The 19,541-nt window shown below is 45.5% G+C and overlaps 1 protein-coding gene across 1 annotated transcript in view; it reads right to left on the bottom strand.

The window, feature by feature from the left end:
• LOC307236675 (triple functional domain protein) overlaps positions 1-19,541 on the bottom strand; it is a gene marked incomplete at both ends in the record, with an annotated part of 73,198 nt that overhangs the window by 48,042 nt on the left and 5,615 nt on the right. The window contains one exon of the mRNA XM_080009158.1: positions 8,803-8,853. Coding sequence (XP_079865284.1) covers positions 8,803-8,853 — 51 coding nt within the window. The remainder of the gene's footprint in view (positions 1-8,802; positions 8,854-19,541) is intronic.

The raw sequence follows: 19,541 nt of genomic DNA, 5'->3' as shown, positions 1-19,541 counted from the left end.
TAACGGCCGGGCAGGATGAATGGAACCTTTCTACCCCTTTAAAAAAAAACAAAAAACACAGTTGGATAGGCAGGCACACACACACACACACACACACACACACACACACACACACACACACACACACACACACACACACACACACACACACACACACACACACACACACACACACACACACACACACCTCATTTAAGTGCCTGATGGTCCAGGCCCGTTTCTGTAGTCCCGCCTGTGTTCAATTTCCATTTTTCTTTGGCAACCGAACACTGTCTTTATTAGCGTCCTTGACTTCCTCGCTTCCGACGACTCTCTTTTCCGTCTCTGAACCAACTCCCCGAGTCCCTTTCTTCCTCTCAGTCCATCTCTGGTCCGATTTGCCCTTTGAGATCGGTCTTAACATCTGCCCGTTTTCAAACCCTTCGCCCTCCCAACCTCCATCTATGTCATATTTGTGGTGAAACGACCTGTGAAGCCGGTTTAACCCGAGTTTGAAGGGTTAGATACTGTATTGTACTGTAAGTTGCTGTGGACAAACGCATCTGCTAAATGACATAATGTATGTAATGTAAAAAAGAACGTCAGGCTAAATTCCCAGAAGAACTTGGGGAGTTTCAATGGACTACAACTGTGGCCAACCCAAGACTCTTGTATCGGAATGGGGAATTGTATATCACCATTTGCATTTCAGATTAAGATCCACCGATGAATCGTTAATAGTGTTAAATGTTGTTCCGGTGGACACTGTCGTCACAGAACTAGATCGCATTTCAACTTAACAGTGCTTCGACACGTGCCATCCAGTGTACAGGACGTTCAGGACATGTGACCCTGGTAGCCTGATGACTGGATTTTTCTTTGGCCAGTTTTGCCAACACCGTGTCCTACACTGTTGGTTATGCCCCTCAAACGAAATGATGGAGTGCTGGTCATGTAGGAGATGGATAAAACATTTCCCATCCTGCTCTCTAATGTAGCCCCGCTGTCTTCCATCTGATGGCCATTTCCAGCACTCCAGCTGTCTGTTTCTACTTTAGTGTATGTCAGTGAATGGTCTGCACCAGGCCTTTTAATCTCCCATGTACAATAAATGAGCAGAACCAGTGTGCTCTGACCCAAGCTGGACAGCAGCACCATTAGATGGAGATAAGAGCCGTGGGAGATGATGAGGGATGATGTCATATCGTGCTCAGTGTGACCCGACAGCGCCTTGCAGCGGAGCGCTGCTGCCATATCACACACACACACACACACACACACACACACACACACACACACACACACACACACACACACACACACACACACACACACTTATTAAGGCATTACATAATCATCTAGCGATGAAAGGGAGGTATAACTGAAATAATTCCTTTGTAGTGGCTTCCGAATATTTCCCATCACGCAAATTCTGAAATGCAAGAAAGTAAAAGATGCCTCCGCCCACCCACACACACATACCGAATCCATAAAATACACACACAAACCCTTGTGTATTGATTGTACTCTGTATTTATGCATCTATGCTAACGAGGTGGGCTCATTCCACCGCGACTGAGCAGTTTGTTGACAACAGAGAGGGCCTGGCACTATTTTATGTTCCTGTTTGGTCCTCCTCGCATCCTCTCCCCATTTGTCTGACACACACCTACGGGACTGCAAACTGTGGCAGATGCAAACTACGTTTCCCAGCATTCATCAGAGGTGGTCATTGTGAAGGTGGTCCGTGGCCCGGCCGTCCGGGTGGTTGACTTGTCGCCGGTGAGCGGCGGAATAATCAAAGGTCAATGAAAAACCTGATGTTGACCTGCTGACAGGCGAGCTACAGTGGCTGCTGTGTTGCTAAGTGTGTGTGTGTGTGTGTTTTTTTTGTGTGTTACCTTGATGCTCAGCAAAACCTGATGACGCCTGTGTGATGGATGTTAGGGCTTATTTAAATCTCAGTAAACCTGTGTGTGTATGTGTGTGTGTGTGTGTGTGTGTGTGTGTGTGTGTACAGAGCACATAGTGAGTGCCTTGTAGTGATGTGTGAATTCACTACTGTACTGTAACGGTCACCGAATCAGCAAGCGCCCTCCTCCCCAAACACACACTGGGTGGGACACAAGCTTCACAGTAGAAGTACACGAAAAAGGTCCATTTCTGTACCTCCACAACAGCACTATACAACTTGTGTTTAAACAACCAGCACACAAAACACTTAACTTGTGACAATCATATCTGGAGATGTTTTCCGTCCTCATAAAATCTCGACATTGTCTGCCGCTAAGGCTGAACGATTTAGAAAAATAATCAAATTGCCATTTTTTTTATTTTTTTTAAACCAATATTCGATTTAGTATGCAATTTTTTTTTTTTAAGTTTCCTATCTTCTGTATTATTCACTAAACACAAACAATAGATCATTCTATAGTACGACCAACGCACAAATGGATACAGTCAACATATAAACTGCTCTTTCCTGTAGGCCATGCCTATGTGTTATGATGAAATAAAATGAATTGATGCATTAATTGATATGAATAACATATCTTTATTTAACTACTGAATTGTAAAAAGATAAACCTCCAATCACAGTAGTAGTATATTGATTCATTCATATAACTCCAAGCCTTGTAATTGTTCGAATCTGAAAATGAACATCCGAAAAATATGCAGTGTTTCAGCAGAAATGTATTATTTTTTAGCAAAGTGTTGTGTGCATACGTCCACATTTGCTCAGGGACAATTTTATGCTCATTAGATAAAAAAATAAATGTAAAAAAACAACAAAAGAAAAACAGGCACAGTGTTCTCGAAGGGGCGCCATCCGGACTCTACAGGTGTTCCGAGCTCTGCCAGCAGCAGACGCCCCCGCACAGCGTACCGTGGCCCGGGACGGAGCACCGGGTTCCATCGGGGGGCAGCGCGGAGGTTTGCTTAAAACAATCGCTATAGGCGGCGCGGGTGAAGGTGGAGGTAAGATGTGTTCAGAACAAGATAAGAACAAACTGACGCGGTGACTTGGGTTCTTGCGGTGTTCTCTGTGCAAGCCACAGACGCAAACCTTGTCCTTCATCTTTCTCTCGCTCTGAGAGCTCCCCTTGTCACGATTGATGCAACCTGCCTTTCAACCTCCTCCTTTTCCCGGGTCAACAAGCTCGTTTTTTACGGAGCCGCAACATCCAAAGCGTGTTTTATAGATACCGTCTGTGTGTGTGTTTTTACTCCTCCAGCGCTGCGCCGCACCCCGAGCACAGCCCGTGTGGTTGCCGTGTTCTGGTTGTCAGGTGTGTTATTTCAGATCTATTGTTTTCGTGAGTTTCTACTTCTATTATATGAACATTTTTAACTAAGGGACGTTAGGCCTTGGATCAGGACAGTGGACTGTGTAATGGAGAGTGATCTCGGGTCCACTGTGCGTCCCGACCGTTCCCGTGAGGTTGAGGTAAATCAAGGCCCACGGTCAGTATTTGAGGAAATATGGGTTCTGTCAATAAATTACATTTGATTATTTTCCTTTTTTTCATCTTTATGTAAATCAAAACCACCGCAATGTTCACTCGCATGCGCTTCTTCAGTACCGTTGGCGAGGGAGACAGGTGTGCAAATTGCGGCATGATCGCTTCCTCTCCGCACCCCTTGGGATGGTGTGCGAGGCGGCCGCCTATATCGCCTATAGGAACAGCCGCCCTTGGTTGGATTGTGTAACATAAAATACGAAACCTTTTCATTTTTTATTGTAATTATTTTTTTTTATTGCAGCCTTTGCGATTTGAAAATTGTGTTCTATTAAATTGCGATTTGTGATTCACTTTGAATTCGATTAATCCTTCAGCCCTATCTGCTGAACTACATTTTGACCACATTCCATTTTGCCATTACAGTCTTTGTTGTCCATCTCCTACTTAGACAGGCACAGGTGGGTGATCACAAAAGGGAGAGCGAGAGGAGAGAGAGGTGGACACAATGAGAATAGATAAAGTTAGACAACAGGCTAGATGGCTTTTTCGGCCGCACCTGGTGGCTCGCTTTGCTACTTATCTCCAAACAAGACACCGGGATTATCACCCAGGCACCAAATCGCACTTTTTCTTATCTCCGTCTTTCTCAAAACACTATTGTGCAAAGCCTGCGGCACACACACACATACAAACAAGCACCTTCTCCCCTGGCTGTGTGGTCTTGGGGGAGTGCAAAAAGCTGCACAATGGCGCGGCTCAGGGTCTAATGGCTATTTATAGCGTGACCAGGTCAGAAAACAGAGGCAGAATAACATCTGAAACCGTCAAAGGAGAGGAACCCATAAAAGTGAGGGGATGACACACACACACACACACACACACACACACACACACACACACACACACACACACACACACACACACACACACACACACACACACACACACACACACACACACACACACCGTGTGTGTGTGTGTGTGTAAATTGATAGACCCCTCAGACTCTGTTAAAGTGCTTGGGGAGCCTTAAAGATCCTGACCAGAATCTATAGAAGGGAAAACGGCTAATGGTTCACTCCCAACGCAATATATAATGACAATAGGGATGGGTGAGATAATACAGAGTACAAAAAGGGGACAGAAATGCTAGTGCAGACACCGATGCCATAACCACAAAGAGCGAGATCATTTCATCCCTGCGCTCTCTGCATCCTCCTACCGCTCTGGCTTTTAGGCCTCTGGCTTTTCAACAAAGCAATGTGGCAGAGGACAAATTCAATTCCACCTGTCCAGTCGCTTCCCACCAGCGAGAATAGATGAGGAGAGGAGGAAGAGGAGATCGGAAGAGGAAAGGGGACAGCAGCCCCCCTCACAGCTGTGAATAACTAAGGGCGTACTTCAAGATGGCGACCCTGTACCTGTCAGCGGTATGAGGGCGGAGCTGGTCTGGGCGAACCGCCACTGGTGACCGGTAGCCAGGCAAAGCATCTCAAAAATGAACAAATAAATGGTCCTCAGGACATTGAGATGAATATCATTGTAAAATCCTTCCACGGAGGTCAGGGGCCCCTAGGCTGACGGGAGAAGGAACATGCAGAACTGGATGAAATGTTGTTGCTGATCCAAACCCAAGTCCCCTCCTTGAGGTTCTTTCCCGCGCCTCCTTCCGGAACGGCTCGGTGTTGGTGTCGCGGGTCCGATGTTGCTTGTGGACCTTGCGGGGTGGAAGCTATTTCAGTGTCTCCCGGTGGCTTCAGGATGGGGTAGGCTTAACTTTGAGAGCCGTTAATCCGCCTGTCTTTTTTTTTTTTAGTGGGGGTGGGGGTTTAAAGGCCGATACTGAGAAGGCTGATATGGCAGGGAGAGCGGGTCGGGTGAGAGGTAATCCTAAATGTGTGGCGTAATCATGCATGCGTTGCACTCTTGAAGACCGCGAAAGACGTTTGGGAGGAACTTAAGGACAGATGTGGAGAATGCAGAGATTTTTGTACCCAAGTATGCATATTTTCTATATATATTCTTTCCTCATTAGAAACATCCAGCATGCTTCTTTGTGTCAAGTCGTTGCATGAAATTTGTCTCGTCATGAGACTTGATATTGTCTGGTGTTTTTGTTTTTGCAATATCATGAAAAAGTTAAATGTTGTCTTTAAGCCTGCATTACAATAAAGTAATGCAGCTTTGTGAACTCCAAAGATGTTGTGCTAATCAGCTCCTCTCCCTGCTTGGTCATATACGCATCACTCATGATGCTTTCTCCAATATTTATTGTCTGTAAATATCTTACAAAGGCACCAAAAATAAAATAAAAATCAATACAGTGTGTGTGTATAATATGCCAAGTGTGTGTGTGTGTCTGTGTGTACTTGTCTAACTCATCAAAGGAGTAGTAAAGGCCTGAGAGGTCAAGTGGGCATTAGACAGGCTTATACTACAAAAGCAATCTACTCAGTAACACGCTTATAGGACTACTACAGGGGGAGTGCTACAAATACCCTAGGGTGTAGGGGGTGTGTGTATATGTGTGTGAGTCTATGTTTGCAAGACAGGAGAGAGAGAGAGAGAGAGAGAGAGAGAGAGAGAGAGAGAGAGAGAGAGAGAGAGAGAGAGAGAGAGAGAGAGAGAGAGAGAGAGAGAGAGAGAGAGAGAGAGAGAGAGAGAGAGAGAGAGAGAGAGAGAGAGAGAGAGAGAGAGAGAGAGAGAGAGAGAGAGAGAGAGAATGCAACAGTTGGCTGGATCCAAACAGATGTAGAGTGGTGGTATGGACACCAGAGCGCTACAGAACACAAGCATGCAAGTGGAAATCCAAGTATGCGTGCACACATGCTCTACACGTACACACACACATACATCTAATTTGAGGTTGAAGTGCCATCCATGGTAATCTCATAATAGTTGCCTGCCAGCAGCTGAATTGGACACACTGTTTCCTAAACCAGCCGCTATGGGTCGGGCGGGGTTATATACCGGTTATATATCGGTTAAATACCAACCCGATAATGGATCTGGAGAGCTTGTGATGTCACTCTCTCCAAACCAACTGTCCAGGCAAAGAAAGAGAATGAGAAAGACAAGATACCATCAAGCAAGATTGGAGGAAAGGGGCCTTTGGACCATGTTAGAAGAGGGACGAACGTAGCACCTCCTGTGGCTGCAGATTTCCCCTTGTCTGGAATTCTTCGCTGAGGGATGCGTGGGAATGGCAGGAATTCAACGAGGCTGCTGCCCATGTGGGAGTATCGACCCCACGCCAAAATGCTAGTCAACTAAACACCAGCAAGCTGGACACATCTAAACCTCACACTGAAATCCCAAATGGAGCAATTCAACTGTGGAAGTTCCAGCACAGCTTTTCCGCTTTTGCTGTCACAATATCAGATGACAGATAAAAAGGGTATGATCTGTATTGACCCCATCAATATGTATCACGCAAACCTATCTTAGTCTCCATACTTCTATATGGAGAAGTGTGTGGGTGTATGTGTGGGTGGAATTGATGCCGGTGTTCTCTTTCACCGTGTCAGAGGGGCTGCTGGAATAAAGATGCCACAATAGATAGTTTATCTTTCTCTTTCCTTCCATGGCTCTCTCGCTCCTTCTCCGGTGGCCTCCAGCATCTGCCTCTTTCTTCCTCTGTTCCCCCCTCTACCGCTGAAACCCTGTTTACCCTTCCTCTCTCGCCAATTCTCCTTTTCCCTGTCGCGCTCGTATTGTCTTCCTCCACCACCTGCAGCGCTGATTCACTTCCTGCCGCTTAATCAACCAGCTTGTTGCCTCTCCCTCGCTCTCTTGATTTTTATATAAGTGGATATCACTGCATTTATTATCATATCTGGTTATATCCACTGTCATATTTCAAGGAATCCAAAGATATGACTAGAACTCAGTAAAAATGTAGCTTTTCAAGTCAAATTCCCTCTGATATTTCATACCTCATAATATGGAAAAGTGGATTTTTTTTTTTTTTTTTTAAGGGCGTCTCCCCCCACATATTGGTCCATAGCAACCTCCTATTGGACAGTGCCGCGAGCTCAACTGATCTGATTGGCTGCTGTCTGTCTGACCAGGCACAGCTGTGGAGGTCGGACAATGCACTCACTGTGGGTGCAGCTGGCACAGAGAGTGTGTTTGCGCGCGCGCGCGCACACACACACACACACACACACACACACACACACACACACACACACACACACACACACACACACACACACACACACACACACACACACACACACACACACACACACACACACACACACAAATAGATAAGTAGTTAACGATACAGTATGCAAAATTATTGCCTTCCCATTCCCAGCGTGTTGAAAATCACTGTGTCATTATGGAAAACGCCACGCTGACAACCTAAGTGATCGAACAGCCCACTCAGACTCGACTCTTCACCCCAATTTTTCCTCTTTTGCACCCCCCACCCCCCCCAGTCTGTGTCTTGGCCTAACAGAGTTCCATCTCTCCATCCCTACCCTCTTTCAGTCTTCCCTCCATCCAACCAGACCTCTAATAGCAGGGTAGGGTAAACTAGGGGAGAGAAACAGGCCACGGTTACCCCGGTGACCCAAACACAGCAAGGAGGAGGAGGGGAGGGGAGGGAAGAAAAGGAACAAGCGACGGGAGAGAGGGAGGGAGGGAGGGAGGGAAGGAAGGAAGGAAGGAAGGAAGGAAGGAAGGAAATGACGACAGCTTTTTGGCAACCGTGCCTGTTTATCTGCACCTGATCTTGGTCTTGCAAAAAAAACAAAAACAGTCGTGAAACACAGAAAGGGCCTCATTACTAAAAGCACTTCCCGGTACATCCGGTACAGTTCAAAGACATTATAACTTTATTACATAACGCAAGCCCCCTCCCCTCCACCCCTCACTCTTTCCTTCAGACTCCGTTCGTCTGCTACAGCAGGGCTGACAGATGGGCCAGCCTAATTCTCACCGACCCCGCCCCAGAAACACACTCCAAAACTGAGAAGTTACTGACGGGGTGACGACCATGATGACGCCCCCCTAACAAGGCCCTGGGGCCGGTGGCAAGGTGACCACGTTGGACGCGCCCGCCGCCAATCGCATTTCTGTTGTTTTGGATTCTTGGTTTTCCCCCCTATTTGGAGGTTAGAAAGAGGGAATGTGAGTAGGAGCAGCACAAATTTGGTGGGTTTCTCTCTACGACTACAAAATCGAACGGACGTTTTACAGCACCAGATCAATTCGGAAAGCTTGGGTATGGGGGGGCAAAGGAGGGTAGGGCCGAGCGGGTTTGTTTTTAGAGAAGATGTGAGTAGGTGTGAATGTGTGTGTGTGTGTGTGTGTGTGTGTGTGTGTGTGTGTGTGTGTGGACTCCCTTTACCTGCTATCTGACTGGATACATCTCCTTTCTGCTCTTTAGGGAGGGAACCATCTGTGGGGGGAGAAACACAGCGAACAAGCGGGTCAGAAACAGTGATTATCATTTTACTTTTTTACTTTTACCGACTCACTGATAAGATAATTAAGACAGGAGAATATGACAGGAGAGGCTCTTGGCCCTGAGCGCGGGCCCTTTTGAATTGTCACTTCTCTCGAAGACTTGCCGGCAAAACCGATGACTGGCGTGCTGGTTTCTCAATGAAAGGGCACAATAAGACCATTGAATTGCTCCTCTAGGCAGCCTGTGTGTGTAAATGTGTGTGAGGTTAAATGCTTTGATGGAGGCTGAGCAGCCAGTCAACATCATGTGCTGTGCGCAACCAGCTGGTCACTCCCTGTGCTGACTCACAGCCCCATGCTGCTCTGACGAAGGCCTTCTTCCTCTTCCTGTTGTGAACTCGGTCATTGCTACAGGCCAGACATTGAATCCAAACATTGCGCTGCTGCCCACCAGGGAATACCTGCTCCCATAACCGACACCAATAATAATCGGCTTGGAACGGTACAGGTACCAATTCATTATTTGGACTTCATCTCATTTGAGATCCACTTTAACATAACTGAATCAAAGAAACACTAAGATATTGTAAATATGCTATGAATATGTTGTGCCTATGGTGGTTGGGATGGACACCCTTTAAATGACTATTAATTGGCAGTGTTGAAACTCATTTTCCAACCCAGGCCCAAATAAAATGTTGTCTCATACGCACCAGAGTAGCACAGTTACCGTACTTTGACGGACAGCTGGGGCCTCATGCCGTTACCTTCCCAGCCGGGGGGGGCCGACAACAACTACTAACACAGCCCGTCTCGTGTTCAACCTGCTAAAATTTGTTCAGGTCACTCCCCTCCTTCGATCACTTCACTGGCTTGCCGTCTCTGCTCGGATCAAATTGAAAACACAGGTGCTCTCCTACAGGCCATCCATTGAACTGCTCCTTCATATCTCCAAACACTGGTCAGGTTCCAAACTCCCAACTCAATCGCGCCCTCCACCCTTGCGGGCCCGCCTCTGTCCTCCACCACTAGGTGGTCTCAAGGGTCGTTTATGCCAGTCGCGACTCTTCTCATCTCTTCAGACTTTACCTGGACCCTAAACTCTCTTTAACTCCACTAGTATTTCTTGTTTCTAGAAAACTTATAATTGGCTGTGACTGACATACAGTTGGTTTGATACTGTGACGACATACTTATTGTATGTCATTTTGGACAAAAGCATCCGTAAAACGACATGATGATATGTAAAAAACCGTCTTGAACACCTAGGGGGTGAAGGAGCCTTTGTATACCTGTAAGTAAGCAGTTGGATCCATTGCTGTCAAATTCCAGCAAAAACTCTCCTCCGATTTACTTGCATGAAAGGCCCATTTGCCTAATTAAGCTAAACGTAGCGAGACGGGCATTAAAGCAACGCAGGAACAAAGGGACGGTGGGAGAGGAAGACCAAACACCAGCATACTTGGCATATTTGCGATGCCTGACAAGACTACTTGAGCCATAACGCCAACGCTGTTAAAAAAACCCCAAAAACAACAACTGAAGGACCGCAGGATCGCCACAGCCCATCCTAACACTAACAATGGGCTTCTCTGCGGCAAGAGCCACAAGTCAAATATACACAAGACAGAGGGATTAAAACACAGGTATGTGTGCAGGGAGGGGACACACACACACACACACACACACAGGCAACTCTGTTTGAGGCTGCAGGAGGATATGCTCAATACCTCTAGAGCTGGCACTTTGGATAAAGTCAAACAACTCTCTCACACACACACACACACACACACACACACACACACACACACACACACACACACACACACACACACACACACACACACACACACACGGTTCCAAGTATTAGAAAACTCCCCTTCTTGTTGCTTCTCAAACACACACCCACCCACCCACACACTCTCTCTCTCTCACCTGTATCAGCTCTCTTACAGAGTAGCTTTAGTGTACCCTGATAGTAATGTAGACACTTTCTCATTTAGATGAATACAAGACCACCCTTTCTGCGGGCCCCCACACTTTTCCACCCCTAGCTCGGTTTCTCGGCAGACGCACTCATGGCTTGACTCATGCCAACGCGTCGGCAAGTAGGATAATACCCGGCTTCGTTGTAAACATTCCTCTTGTCTGGCTCAGGCCGACCAAAAACAGAAAAACTCCCAAGAGCCTTACGTTAGGATAAAGGTCAAATGAGCGGTCTCTATCTCCTTCTCTCTTTGACTGAAGGGAGGGGGGGGTGTTTCTGTGATTGAGGCCAAATAAGCTTCAGTTGTATGAAGTGAACCTCAGTGGCATATTGAGAAAAAGAGAGAGCATCATTTTGTGTGAGTAAACTAAACAAGTGCAAGGTAATCCAGCTAACTACTACTTAGTTTATTAACTATACTCTCCGTAGTACAGCAATTCAGGGCTGATTGGCCTGGATAAAACCCACAATGTACACGGGTGAAGGTTGTTATAATATGTACACAGTTTAAACTGTTTTTGGACTCTTTTTCAAGTATTTCATGGGCGTGCATTTGTAATTTCCTGGCCAAAGTGACCACCGACGGTTCGGATCAAACACTCAGGGTTTGTGTATATCGGGCGACTGAGAGAGAGAGAGAGAGGCCAAGGAGATGGAGAGGCAGATTGGAGGGGAGAAGGGCAGGAAAAGATAAATGAATGAAGTCGAGGAAAGCAAAGGAGAATGGAGTGAAAGTGAGAGACGGCAAGCAAGCTGGGGGCGCGCAGTGAGATAGCAGTTTTTCCAATGCACTGGAGACCTGCTGGGAAGGGAAAAAAGAGCACAATGGTCTTTCAGGACTTGTCCTAGTTTCTCTCTCACTCAATTCTTCACCTCTCTCTCTCTCTCTCTCTCTCTCTCTCTCTCTCTCTCTCTCTCTCTCTCTCTCTCATCCTAATCAATTGCGAGCCAACCCAAATTCCCCTTTTGACCACCGCGGTGGTTTCGGTAGGAGCACACCTGAACACTCGTCGTCGTCCCCCCACCTCCACTTACTTTCTTCTCGCATTTCCATTTGTTTACACTCCTGCTAGCCACAATGCATGAGGACGAATGTTTATCAGCTCGCATACGACTTTCACACGCAGAAAAGACCCCCTTCTCTCTCTACCTACCTCCAGTATTTTCCTTCTGCTCCGTCTTCCCTCCACCTTTCCCTCCCCCTCGACTCTCTCCTCTCTCTCGCTCCAGCTTGTAAACGAGGCGGCGGGAGCGACGGCGCAAAACTTTTCCCCCAGCTTGCAACCAATTAGCCAGAGCGCCGGAGAAATTACCGAACGGCGGCGCAGGAGACGGGAGAAGGAAAAGTGGGACAGTCTTCGTTTTTTTTTTCCCCTCTCTTCCAAAAACACACGAGAAGATGAGAGGTTATGCACGAGTGTGTGTGTGAGAGAGAGAGAGAGAGAGAGAGAGAGAGAGAGAGAGAGAGAGAGAGAGAGAGAGAGAGAGAGAGAGAGAGAGCGAGCGTGTGTGCACGGTTTAGTTATTCCGAAGAAGGGGTTCAAAGAAAACAAACTCCTTCGCTACAAATCTGCCAAACTTCATAATCGTGCAATTCCCAGGCTGACAAATACACTCACAGAGCGGCTGAACACTGAAGATTGCGTCTCTCAGAACAATAGAAAGAAATGCAGATAAACGCCAAAATGGAGAAATATCCAAGTGGGTTGTCAGCCCATGTTTTTACAATACGGGCTACACTACGTTTTCACAGGAAGCCATTATGTTAAAAGACTGCCTGCAATTAAGTGCAGAGCCATTTCCCATAATCTCTCAGAAAACACAGCTTATGCATCTTTCGGTCACTCCGCTCGGGACGGGAGGTAATCCAATATTGTAGTTTATCGTCTTTCAGTTTTATTTGGAAATAATTCAACTCTGGTTTGATATACTTTCCGTACTTTATACCACAGTTCAACGTGATAAACATCAACTGGCTTCTGGAACGTGGGATTTTGACTATACCAGCAGGCGTTTACACTGTGATATACACTGATGCTGTGCACTATTTCCTTTGTTTACAGTGATTAATTACTTTGTACTGCTTAGCGCTATGAGCTAATGCGGACATTGAACATGCTGATTTGTAAGGAACCCCACGTATTAAAGAAAGCCATCGTGGGCTACTCCGTCCTGCAGTCAGTAGTATTTTTCTGAAAACTTTTTCCACTTGCTGGGCATTAACTATTTGTTACAATTTAAACGTAAACCTAAATTTTTTTCCTCTTCCGAATCAGTGATCAATCAATTTCCTTATCACCGGCTCACCAGAATCAGTGAGCCAATCAGGACGCCTGTACTAAGAGCTATAAAAGTAGTGATTGGCTGTCTGTCTCTACGTCAGTCAAATCTCAATTCCAACTCTCGAGTCAGTGTTATCCGTGACATCTTTGACATAAACGTAATTTGGGCGGCTTGCTGCTGAGCTTGACTTGCCGCCTGACTTGGTCGTAACGCTGAAATATATTCAGATTGACAATTTGCATCGATAAACTGAAATGTCGAAACCTGTCCAGCGGACCATTTAAGATAGCCACCATTCTTAAATTAAAGCATCTGCCACCCATCTCCCCCAAGGAGGGAGTAGCACCAAATGCTCGTCGCCGACTGAATTTCCAAAGGCCGGTTGTGTTTTTCCACAGCGGGGGCTCAGCGGTTAAAGTACGCGAGCTGTGACAGATATTTCTGTAGCTTGTTACTTAAAAACAATGTTAACCAACAAAGCCAAGGCATCTTCTATATGAGGTCGTGTCTACAGACTTGGATATAAATCAGTTTTTGTTTATTTCTTTACTATTTCTTTTTCAGTGTATGCTACTTTGTTCCATAGTAGTTGTGAGAGAATCCTAGCAGTAGAAAACCAGCCCTAAGAGCAGATCATTTTACCGCTGTCTCCATCTTTACTGAGTGGTACCTTGTGTGCATGTGTACTGGTTGTAAAATACGCAGATAAAACGGTCTAATTTCCATAGACCTATTGTAGGGACGTAACATGGACACGATAGCTGCTGTTACCATGGTGACAGACACCAGGTACAGCCCTGCCCGGCAGATGCAAAGGGAGGATGAATGAAACATCCACCTCTGTCATGGCAAGGTGTTTTTTTTTGTTTTTTTACAACTGTCCAAATCCTGCCTTTCTCTTTCCACGATGGTATGGGCTGAATTAGAGCGCCTTAGCCTTGTGCCGCAGCACAGCCACGTGCATTAACACAAATCTGCCTTTAATCTCCTGATTCACCTCTCTTGCCTCTGCATCATACTCTGGGACAAAGTAAGTACTCCACACGCGAGCATGCACTCACACAGCGCGTAATCCCTAGAAACGGTGCCAGATGAGATTAGGTGGACATGTGTAATCCAATGAACTCTCACCTCTAACACACCTAATGCTGTTAGCATCACATGCATGGAGATGCTGCCTCGCTCGGGTGCTGCATGTATAAAGACACTCAATGCGATTGTGGTGTGGGGATGGTGTGGTTTGGGCAGCCACACCTGTCCTGGGTCTAGGTATTTGGGGCCCAGGATCAGAGTGGCTGCATACCTGTTGCTCGTTGATTCGGTCTAACGAGCAACAGGTAAAACCCCCATCGTCACACACACTCAGGAGAGGAGCCCTTGTCATGACACGCTGTCCATCTGCCCTAGGGCTTGTTCCACCCAGCCCACTCGCGACAATAAACCGGTGTGTCTGAAACCCCATTGTCTGTGTCTCTGTGCCAGAGGGCCCTGAAAACGCTGCTCGGGTGCTGTGTGGCAGGCGGCTCTGCCACAGCGACTTTGTGACTAAATATAACATTTAGAAGTGTACCGCTCACTGACTCAGAATGGATGTGAACCCACAAGCACGACACGAGAACAATCGAGTCCACGAGGTTTATTCCAGAAAACAGGCACAGATCAAAACCAGGAGATCAGTCAGAGAGGGCAAACGTATCCGGCAGGGAAACAGGCAGAGAATCAAGATCCAGGGATACAGGCAGAGAACCAGAGTCCAGGGAAACAGGCAGAGGTTGGGACGGAAGGTACAGGAAACAGGGAATAGTGCGGGAAAGCTCAGTGTAATGCAAGAGACAATCTGGCAGAGAACATAGGGAAGTGGACTGGTATTTAAACTGAGGGACTAACAAAGGAATGAGCTGCAGGCGCAGAACCCAGGTGAAGGGAAGGGAGTGACAGCAAAGCAAAAGGAAATGGGCAGATCTGAAATGACATGGAGGTTCGTGACTTGGCATGAGGAAATGACCAGATGAAAGTAAAATATGAAAACATATATAAATACTGGGAGATCAGGAAGGATTCATGACATTCAGAGTCAAGAAATGTCTTGATAGAGGTGAAACTGTTTATCTCGATTTTTTTTTGTTTATCATTTTTCTCGTTTATGCTATTTTTTGGTTAATTTTCTATTGCCTACTGCAAATGTTTTTATTTATTTTATCGTTTATCATTTGGTTTATTGTAAATTGCCAAAGCGTTCTGTCTTCCAGATCAGCTATTTCCAAACTGGGGTACGCGTAGTGATCTCGGGCGTACGGCAAAAAAAAACAAAAAAAAACATTTACATTTTAAAAACAGTCCGGGGGGGCAAGGGGCAATTTGCGCAGCTGTCTCCCTCACCGAGGGCAAAGAGGATGCGCGCACCAGCGATGGGGTGCCCGCAACCGGCGCACCAAAACAATGTATTTTTATCCTAGATGTAGCTTATTAAATTTTACGTCTTCTTATGGAAATAAACAAGCACCGTCTACGTGACTCTCTTTCCCCCCTCCCCAATCGGCAGTTTTCCTAAAGCGGCAAAATGGCTAGAGCCGGCCCTATAGAGGGGGTACATAGCTGGAGTTTGAATGTGTGAAGAGGTACCGGACTATAAAAAGTTTGGAACCACTGCTGTAGTTAATTTCTAGGTGTCTTAAGCACCTTTCACACATTACTGGGATAACCTTTCCAGCACCGCGAGTGATTTTCACTAATCACACAAGCAGCTTCATTCTGGAACACTTCCATCTTGCGCCTTTTCACACATGCCATGATAATGGCGGAATAGATGGGGCAAGTGACAGTCCAGCAGATGGCGGTGAAGCAACATGCCCCCCCCCACCAACCGGCTCCACCAGCCCGGCTTCAGCTGCCTCCGCTGCTGGTGTAGTTACCAGATGTGCTCGGGGACCTGTGTTTACAGACAGCTCACAGCTCCGCTGTCAGCACCGTCCTCTCATGAGGATACAGGGTTTATTAAATAAAATTAAAAAAAAAAAATATATATATACATAATAACTTTATTAAATCAAGGTAATAATTTCTCAACCTGTCCTACACCCTCTGCCTCCGGAGAAGGCACTTTCTCCACCCGTTCTACCTCTCCCTGCTGTTTCCTCTCTGGCGCTGTGTGCCAGTGCAGCCGGCAGGCAAGTGACGTGCCCGTGCCCAGCGTCACTGCAAGGAGTTCATACTTCCTGAAATGACAATACACCACGTCTTGGGTCTGAGTGGCATTTTTTAAGAAGAAAAATAATACAATTTAAGAATATAAAGACCCGTCTCCGATGTCCGTTTTTTTTTCTTTTTTTTTTCCCTTCCCGAAAACAAATCTATTTTTAAATATTGATCTGAAATAAACTCAGAAAAAGCCAGTATTTGTGCTTTGCCAGTATTCAGATTTGGCTCCAACCCTACTTTACATGCTCGTCCCGGCAATGTTACTGCTTCCATTCACACACGCACTTCCATTCACAGCCGTTAAGACATTTTCCTGGAAATGTTACATGGTGGGAAATTGCTCCCATTCACACATGACCCCCATGCAGGAAATGTTCCAGAACATCTCAGGGATAGAAAGCATGTGTGAAAGGGGCTTTTTTTTTTTCCTTTTTTTCTACTAATTCTTAGGTTTAACGCATCTTTAAAGGTTATTCCCCCTTTCAAAAGCCTCACATTGGTTTGCCACTGCCATCTCCGAAACCACACACACGCCTTCAGTACGAGTGTCTATGGAGCAATCTCTGGAAGTGGTGGCTATTTGGCAAAGGTTAACTTAAAACAAAGGATGTCAGAAATTTTTCTTTACTTCTACCATTCAGTAGAATAAAATACATTTACAATTGTAACCAGACTACATTGTTTGCTCCATTACCTTGCGGTTGAATCTTGTGCGTCAACGCAGTCGCCATATTGGTAAGGGGCAGCTGCGTTTCCTAATGCACGCATGTCTAGAAATGCAGGAAATGGGATACATGTCTCTAATTTTTTTTCTGGGGAAGGACCTCCAGACCCCCCATTGTGTCTCCCTCACTTCTCAACCCAAAGTTACGCTCTTGCCAAGGCACTTATACTAATTCTCCTGCTGTATTTATGGCCAAACTAGGTGGAGAGAGTCTGTTTCCTTCCCTGGTGAGCCACAGGAAACCAACACCTGACCAAAAAAAACAACCCTATACACGACTGACGGGTGTTTTTTTCCTACTAAACAAAAAACAAACAAAAAAAAAAAAAAACTTCTCAGTGACGAGGAACCACGTTGTGCATCTATTTGAACGACTAAACAAATAACCTACCACGTGTTTGGTTATTTAGTTAATTCAAAGAACTCCGTGAGGTCACGACTTTCTTTTTGACCTGGTTGGTTGTTCTCTTTCTATGCCTGCATCCTCAATTTGCATTGACTATTTCTCATTTGGGCCATGTATTTTACCGGTTGGGAATTTGAATCCCATCCCATATACAAGTCATTAAAACTTCCAGCAATATAAGACTACCGGTTTAAGGCCAGGAGGGGTTACTTGTTGTACCCCCACCCACTAAAATCAATTATTCTTACACATATTTTTCTAGAACAGGTTTACCAACGCTCAGACGCCTCCAACAGTAGACAACAAGAGTTTTATATTCAAATGCACAGTATAACACAGGGTCATTCTGAACAGTGAAATTCTTGTGACAAGGCAAGTGCAGACTTAAGCAACTACGTAGAAGGCATTAATTGTTATAAAATGCGAAAAATGTCAAATGAGGGGCAAAACTAGCAAAATATAGCAAGAATAACAAAAAACAGAGATTACTTTTTTTTAAAATAATAAAACACTAGCAGCCACTTCTCTTCGTGTTTGTTAATCTCGCCGCCGCGCTGCTTTCCTTCTTCTGCAACGCGGAGGACAGCAACTGACTCCAATTGAACACAAATTATTTATTGCTCGGGCCTTGCACAGAAAATGATTTGCACTGCAGGAAAAGAAACACTCTAAATCCCTCTTGCACAACAGATGCCCTGGAGCTCAGTCGGAGGGGTCCTTCATGGCTGGCTGGCTAGCCATAGCCTGCGTTTAATATTTAATTTGCTTGCACATGTTATCAGCAAAGCGACCGATTACAAGTCTGTACAGGTACTCATGGGGGAAATTAGCCAAATTGATAAGTCAACAAATTGAATAATTTAGAAATACTATATGATATGAGAATTTCCCATCACACATATGTAACGCATTTCTCCCATATTTGTTACGTCTCTGTTGGCAATTTATGACCTAGTTCCGAGAGCCCATATCCGATTTAAACAGAATGTTTGTCGTGTTCGGTTTCTTGTCAAGAACTCTGTCAAAGAATAAATAGAGGATGAAATTCAAACAATGATAATAAATATAACAATAACCAATGTTGTTTGTATATTTACATATTGGGGTAAAGAACCTCTCAGCTGAACTTTCTCCTGGTCGTATGGTACAATCGTGTAAATTGTCCAGATGCAGTCTGCCTTTGGTTTTAACTAATAAAAACAAATATGGTTATCATTGGCAAAGTTAAGGCAGTCATTAACAAGAGAAAGGTTATCAAACCTCTTTTATCTTCTGATTCTGCATCCTTAACTGAAAGGCTTTTAACCAATTTGAATTTATTATTATTGAACCTGCCTTGATAAAAACAAAACAAACAAACAAAAACCAACAACATAAGATGCTGGTCTTCATCTTTCTCATTACGTGTCTTGTACGACAGTTTGCTCCTATTAGATTGTCAGGTACATGTGGTACCTGACAATGTGTGTGTGTGTGTTTGTGTGTGTGTACCTAGCCAATTACTGTAGGGGAAAATCCTGAATGTAGGCCACTGTGACCTTAATAGTACAAAGAAAAGGAGAAGAGGGAGAGAGAGAGAGGGAGTCAAAGAGAGAGTGAGTGAGTGAGTGAGAATGTCGAAGCAAAGTAGAGAGTGAGTGAGTGAGTGAGTGAGTGAGTGAGGTGTGAAGGAGGAAGACTCCCTGTCTGTCAGTGAGCCCCCCGCGTTTCACACCACCATGACGCGACGACAGATTTACCCCGATTCCTCTGCGCGTCCGTCAGTCTGATTTCAAATTTACGTCCGCTCTGAGACCGAAGGACTGTGTCTTCAAAATATGAGAGGGGGGTGAACCTCTCCCTTAAACCAAGTAACAGAGGACGCAATGACAAGATGACAGTCGTGCCAGGAGCAAAATATAACTGCAGCCATTAGAAATGTACGGCATATTGAGTGTAAAACCACTGAATATCAAATTACGGCCTCGCCTTTACGACTGGTTTTATGTTTTGAGAAAGCCGCAGCTCTGGGCACTCTGGTCGTACTGGTAAGTAGGGTAAGCAATAGTTTCTATTTTCATATCGTCAAGTCGTGACAACTCG

The sequence above is a fragment of the Zeus faber genome, assembly GCF_960531495.2.
Source record: "Zeus faber genome assembly, chromosome: 1".
Lineage (NCBI taxonomy): Eukaryota > Metazoa > Chordata > Actinopteri > Zeiformes > Zeidae > Zeus > Zeus faber.
Note: the sequence above shows the minus strand (reverse complement) of the source record. Positions and strands in the feature narration are given on the sequence as shown.